Source organism: Strigops habroptila, unplaced genomic scaffold (genome assembly GCF_004027225.2).
Source record: "Strigops habroptila isolate Jane unplaced genomic scaffold, bStrHab1.2.pri NC_044299.1_ctg1, whole genome shotgun sequence".
In the NCBI taxonomy this organism is placed as follows: Eukaryota; Metazoa; Chordata; class Aves; order Psittaciformes; family Psittacidae; genus Strigops; species Strigops habroptila.
In genome coordinates, this window is record NW_022651056.1 from 289,923 (window position 1) to 296,813 (window position 6,891).

Consider the following 6,891-nt stretch of genomic DNA (forward strand, 5'->3'; position numbering starts at 1 on the left):
GAGAAGAGAGGAAACGGTTGAGGTTCAGGAGCAGCTTTGCCACGTGTGAACATTCCATCAGCAAAAGCATCGCTTCCCCTGGGCATGATTCTCCATGAAACTGGGTCAGAAGGAAATGGAAAAGCCAAAGTCCCCGTTTCTCCTTTCCCCTGTGGTCCCAGGGGTAGTATGGGGGGGACATGTGGCTGTCCCCTGAGGCTGTACAGGAGGGTTAGGGGATGCTGCTCTGGATTAGGGGATGCTGATTTAGGTTAGGGTTAGGGGATGCTGCTCTGGGTTAGGGTTAGGGGATGCTGATTTAGGTTAGGGTTAGGGGACGCTGGTCTAGGTTAGGGTTAGGGGATGCTGCTCTGGATTAGGGTTAGGGGATGCTGGTTTAGGTTAGGGTTAGGGGATGCTGCTCTGGGTTAGGGTTAGGAGATGCTGCTCTAGGTTAGGGTTAGGGGATTCTGGTTTAGGTTAGGGTTAGGGGATGCTGCTCTGGGTTAGGGTTAGGAGATGCTGCTCTAGGTTAGGGTTAGGAGATGCTGCTCTGGGCTGGGGTTAGGAGATGCTGCTCTAGGTTAGGGTTAGGGGATGCTGCTCTGGGTTAGGGTTAGGGGATGCTGGTCTAGGTTAGGCTTAGGGGGATGCTCCTCCCCATGTCTCAGGGGCACAGCCTGAGCTGGGACCTGGCTCCCACCACCCAGAGCCAAGGTCGGACCCTCTCCCCAGTGAAGGAAGCGCGGGAGAAGATGAACATGAGCCCCCCTTCCTCGGCATCGAAGAACGCCACGGTCCCGCCGCTGTAATCCAGGTGGACGCTGACCCTCCGCGGTACCCAGCGCAGCGGCAGCAGCGTCACCTTGCGGGCGGTGAGAGCCCGGACCTGGCCCCCCCACTTCTCCAAGCCCCAAATCCCCCCCTGCGGGCAGAGGCTGAGGTGCCCCTTGCGGTGGATGGACTCTCGGGCCACCCCCAGTGCCCAGTCCCCGCTGTCGCCCACCTCCACGTCCCAGCAGTGCCGCCCGGCCGCGAAGCTCTGGCAGCCCAGCACGAAGGGCCAGTAATCGAAGCGCTCCGGGTTGTCCGGCACGTCCCGGCGCCCTGCCCCGCGCCTCACGCTCTTCCCGTCCTCCGACAGGATGAGGTCGGGATGGGCAGTGTCCGGGTCCAGCGTCACCGTGGCTGTGGGGTGCGGGATACGGGGGTTAGAAGCGGGGTTGAGTCACACCAGGGATGGGGGGAGAGTGGAGGGAGCAGCAGGAGCTGGGCTGGTATCCGAGGGGAAGAAGCATCCCGTGATGGAAGTATTCAAAGTGGAAGCATTCCCAAGGCAGAAGCATCCCAAGATGTGAGCATCCTAAGGCAAAAGCATCCCCAAGGAAGAAGCATCCCAAGGGAGACAGAAGCATCCCAAGACAGAAGCATCCCCAAGGCACATGGAAGCATCCCCAAAGTGGAAGCATTCCCAAGGCAGAAGCATCCCAAGGGAGACAGAAGCATCCCAAGACAGAAGCATCCCCAAGGCACATGGAAGCATCCCCAAAGTGGAAGCATTCCCAAGGCAGAAGCATCCCAAGACAGACGGAAGCATCCCCAAAGCAGAAGCATTCCCAAGGCAGAAGCATCCCAAAATAGACAGAAGCATCCTCAAAGCAGAAGCATCCCCAAGGCACATGGAAGCATCCCCAAAGTGGAAGCATTCCCAAGGCAGAAGTATCCCAAGACAGACGGAAGCATCCCCAAAGCAGAAGCATCCCCAAGGCACATGGAAGCATCCCCAAAGTGGAAGCATCCCCAAGGCAGAAGCATCCCAAGACAGACAGAAGCATCCCCAAAGCAGAAGCATCCCAAGACAGAAGCATCCCCAAAGCAGAAGCATCCCCAAGGCACATGGAAGCATCCCCAAAGTGGAAGCATTCCCAAGGCAGAAGCATCCCAAGACAGACGGAAGCATCCCCAAAGCAGAAGCATCCCCAAGGCACATGGAAGCATCCCCAAAGTGGAAGCATCCCCAAGGCAGAAGCATCCCAAGACAGACAGAAGCATCCCCAAAGCAGAAGCATCCCAAGACAGAAGCATCCCCAAGGCAGAAGCATCCCAAGGCAGAAGCATCCCAAGATAGAAGCATCCCAAGGTGGAAGCACCCGCAAGGCAGAAGCATCCCCAAGGCAGAAGCATTCCCAAGGCAGAAGCATCCCAAGACAGACAGAAGCATCCCCGAAGCAGAAGCATCCCAAGCTGGAAGCATCCCAAGACAGGCAGAAGCATCCCCAAAGCAGAAGCATCCCAAGACAGAAGCATCCCAAGACAGAAGCATCCCCAAGGCAGAAGCATCCCCAAGGCAGAAGCATCCCCAAGGCAGAAGCATCCCAAAGCAGGGAGAAGTGCTGTCCATGAAGCAGAAAAGCTGGTTTTAACCCCCAAATCCTCAAAGGAAAGGCACACAGGAATGGCAACAGGCTCCTGCAGAAATCCCTGCAGGCTTTAGGCTACACTGGGAGATGAAATAAGGAAGGGAAGGGAGGTGGGATGTCACCAGCACCACCTCGAGCAGGTTGTCTCCTGCACAACCACAGGACAAGACCAGACCAGTTCAGCTGAGCTTAAACAACAAAAAGAGCTAAAACCTGGAGACAGATGCTGAATGAGGCCAACCCATTTCCATGTTCATGGAATCAGTTGGCTTTGCCTTGGAGGGGGGGTTCTTCCAGCTGCAGGGCTGGGAAAACCCGTTGGGTGCCCTGATTTTCATACCCTTCCTTCAGCATCTCTTTTGGGCACTTTGGGTTCCACCTTCACCGACAGGTACGGCTGCTCCTGTGTTCTCACGCTCAGCCAGTTTTGGGGTTGGAATAGGCTGGATGGGGGAGCTCCAGTGGGAGCATCCTTCAGGAATCGGGGCAAAACATGTACAATTGAGAGCGATAAACGTGGGTCTCAACCTTCTGACCAGGAAACCCCTTTGCTCCCCATCTCCTCCATCCCAGGATTCCTCCCTGCAACATCTCTATTCCCAAAGCATATCCCGGGTGATCTACAGGAGCTCAGCTCTTCCAGCTCTCCCACAATACAAGTCAAGCAATTCCTCCTCCTCAAGCCCTTCTGTACCTTGCAGCTTCCTCAGGGTCTCCTTCAACGTGCTATTCCTCCAGGAGAAGTGACAGGATCTCTCTTCCAACTCCGGAGAAGCATCGGCTGGGAGTTGGAAAGTCACTTTTCCACACCTAGGGAAGAGGAAAACCTCTCCTTTGGAATCATGGTCATCACTGGAGGAATCGGGTGCCACCAGGAATGAGGTGATGCTCAAGAGATGAGGGCATGGTGGTGGTACCCACATGCCAACCCAGGCCCCCTGAAGCAGAGAAGCACCCAGCAGCCACCCCGGGCATCGCTCCTCCATGGTCCCTGCTCTTGGAAAACCCCATGGAACAGCCTTTTGTGGAAGCCACGTACCTGCCGATGGTGCTCCTCATGTCCTAGGGGAAGGAGAAAGAGAAAAGGAAGCTCAGTGTGGACTCTTCTCCTTAAATCACAAGATGCCTTGAAGGAACGTGGCCACAGGGCTGCATTCCCAGCTCCTGCCCATGGACCTACCTCATGCTCTGGGCTTCTCAGAGCTGGTGATGCTCTTGCTCGCTGCACTATCACATTCATCTCCCCACCCCATAGGGAACCACCAGCCCTCACTGTTCCTTCCCAAACCCACTGATTTAATCCCCTTTTTCCCCATCATTCCAGGCCACAAATCCCCCCTCCCCTCATCCCCTTGGGATCTGCAGGTCTACAGAGAGAAGAGAAGCAAAGTGGGATTGGGAAAGCCCAACCAATTAACCCTATAAACCCCTGGACGTGGGATGAATTCACTCACCAGTTGCTGGTTCTTCTCTTCTCGCCCTTGTGCCGGCGTGTCCAGCTGGGAATTCTCTGGGAATTTGGTGCCATTTTTTGCCTGCCTCTTCTCAATCTCATTCTTCAGGTCTTCCAGCTGCGAAAGCAAGAAGAAAGAGTGGCCTTTTGGGACGTGCAGCCTGAGCACCGGCGCTCAGCTTCTACCTTCCCCTTTGGAGACGCAAAGGAAGGAGCAGTGGGATGGGAAAAGTCAGGGAAAGGCCTTTCCCACAGGAGGAGACCACTCAGGAGCCCAAATCCCCATCGTTGCATTTCTACTGGAGAAATCTGGGTGGGAAAAACGCCATCAAAGCTGATGCAAAAGAAGCCACCATGAACTTGGGGTGAAAGCCCTGATGTTCCCACATTCCCCATCACATCCACGCTGCAGAGCAACCAACAAGGAGCTGAAGATCTGACCCTGCAGCCCCTGCGCCACTGCCCAGGGAGGTTGATACCCACCAGCTCCTCCAGTTTCCTGCACTCCAGGGTCCTGTTCCTCTCAGAGAACTTCTCCCCCTTCAGAACAGCTCCCGAGCTCCACCCGAAGCTCTTCCAAAATGAACTTAAAAGGCCCAAACCTGTCGGGTTTATCCCTTTGATGGGGCTGGATCTTTCCCTTCCTGTTCCTCCCCAGTGCTGGATAATAGACCTGGAGCAGGGATGCGCTGAGCCTGTGAGTCAGGTCTTTGAGCCACGGCAGGAGGTGGGGACACCCTGGGCCTGATGTGCTGGGAGGGAATAAACCCACCTTCTATCCCGAGGGCTGCCCCCTCCTGCCTTTTCCTTCTCCCTCTTTAGGGCTGGGAATTAGGCAAAACCATCCTCCAAAAGACATTGCAGCCTCCGGGAGCTCTTGGTGGGAGCATGGATGGGGGAAAACAAGGAGGGGAATGTGCGACCAGAGCCTCGTAGGTGCTGGAAGAGCAGCTGGCGCTCAATGGGGCACAATTGGCACCCAGGCCATGGATGTGCCCATCACTATGTGCCCTCCAAGAAGCCCCTGAGCTCACAGGGGATGTTTCTCACCCATTTATAACCCTTTGATAAGCTCCATCGATAGATAGATAGATAGATAGATAGATAGATAGATAGATAGATAGATAGATAGATATCTGCACGACAGCAACTGGGAGCTGTGGAGACCCCGTTGCTACTGGCTGGGATGATTCCCATTGCTTGGCCAGCTTTGGAGGCACAAGTCCCATTCCCAGCAAGCTATTCCCATCAGGAAGACGGGAATGTCCCTGCAGGGGAGCTGCTGGCTCCATCGGAGCCCGGGGCTGCTTTCCAGCACTGCTCCTTTCATCTCACCACGAGGTGCCCACGGTCGGGCCCTGGAAGCACCTACAGAGCCTGGAAAACCAGCTGGAGATGCCTGCAGGGCGCATCTCCGGGGTAAGGACACCCTGGAAGGGCTGGGACAGGGCTGGGAAGGGAGCGGAGACACGGAGGGACCTGTGGGGCTGGAGGAGGAGGAAGGGAAACGAGGATCCCTGCCTCCAACCAAGTGGTTTTAATGGGCTCTGGGGGTTGTAGGATCCTGAGGAGCGTGGTGGGGGCTCCATCACCCAAAACGTGTCCTTGCACAGCAGCTCAAGAGCTGCTCTTGAAGGGAGCTGCAAACACCGAGCACGAGGTGACCATGGGATGGGGGGACAGGGCTGGTTCATGGGCTGCCCACTCACGTCTTGTTGGTTATTCTGAGCTCAGCATCACCCACCTCATTCTGCTCTCGCTTCTGGTTCCTCTTCTCGGTTCTACAACCAGTAACGTGTCCCCGGGTGATGCCTCTTCCTCTTTGGCGCTTTCGCAGAAGAAACCATCAGGTTTTGAGGGAATTCATGTGGGTGAATCGGGCAAAACCGCCTCAACTTGTGTTTCAGCCGCTTCCATGGCTGAGGAGCATCCAACCGGGATGAGTTATCCCATCGCATCCCTCTGGAGCAGCCAACAAGAGGAAGAGGCTCTTCCCGGGAAGCTGCATTGTGCAATGGTGGAAAACTGCATCCAGGTGGGTTTGTTTCCCCCCAGCTCCCAGTTGAAGGGCTGGAGACCCACCGTGAGGAGGTGGAATGGGAAGCACCCCCCTGCGCACCCCCTTTTGCTGTCCCAAAGGCCATCTATGAAATGCACCCATAATAACCCCCCCATAGCAAGGCAGAAAGTGGAGAGTTCAAACCAAAGGGTTCTTTTATTGCAGCTGAACATAGGAATGCAGGCGGAGATTGGGATCAGCTCCCAGAGCAAGGCAGTTGGTTGGGAAAAGCCACCTCCCTCAGGAGAACAGCCTCTGGATCTGCCTTGAGATTGGTGTCGGGAAGAAAACACTTTGCAAAGAGCTTTAAACAGGAGGATTCAGGCCATTAGAAGCAAAAATAAGCTTTAAAAGACCATCAGAGTCCTGAGTGTTCCTTCACCAATCCTTCAGGATTCTCCTCCTTCTGATGCGCTGCCTCCATCCCCTTGTATTGCCTCATCCTTCTTCTTCACTGCTCTCTGCTGGTGTCCCCATCTCCCCATCCTCATCCCGAAGCTCCCAATGGAGACGGAGCAGCAAGTCCCTTTGACGTGATGCTCTGAGCACCCGCACCAATGGCATCACGCAGGAGGTGACCCCGGCATTAAGGTCTGATTGACAAAATTCCTTCATCCCAAAGCTCCCAATGGAGATGGAGGAGCAAATCCCTTTGGCGTGATGCTCTGAGCACCCACACCAATGGCATCACGCAGGAGGTGACCCTGGCATTAAGGTCTGATTGATGAACATCCTTCATCCCAAAGCTCCCAATGGACACAGAGAGGAGCAGCAAGTCCCTTTGGCGTGATGCTCTGAGCACCCGCACCAATGGCATCACGCAGGAGGTGACCCTGGCATTAAGGTCTGATTGACGAACATCCTTCATCCCACAGCTCCCAATGGACACAGAGAGGAGCCTCAAGTCCCTTTGGCGTGATGCTCTGAGCACCCACACCAATGGCATCACGCAGGAGGTGACCCAGACATTAAGATCTGTT

The 6,891-nt window shown here is 55.4% G+C and overlaps 2 protein-coding genes across 9 annotated transcripts in view; one reads left to right on the plus strand and one right to left on the minus strand.

Moving 5' to 3' along the window:
- TRIM41 (tripartite motif containing 41) overlaps positions 1-6,891 on the plus strand; it is a 30,647-nt gene that overhangs the window by 8,192 nt on the left and 15,564 nt on the right. The gene's annotated exons all lie outside the window — the stretch shown is intronic.
- LOC115618844 (E3 ubiquitin-protein ligase TRIM39-like) lies at positions 647-6,353 on the minus strand. The gene is made up of 6 exons (XM_030510779.1): positions 6,294-6,353; positions 5,597-5,680; positions 3,854-3,970; positions 3,439-3,461; positions 3,094-3,209; positions 647-1,167 (listed from the first exon to the last, which is right to left on the minus strand). The coding sequence occupies exons 1-6, from the start codon at positions 6,351-6,353 to the stop codon at positions 647-649; spliced, it is 921 nt and encodes a 306-aa protein (XP_030366639.1).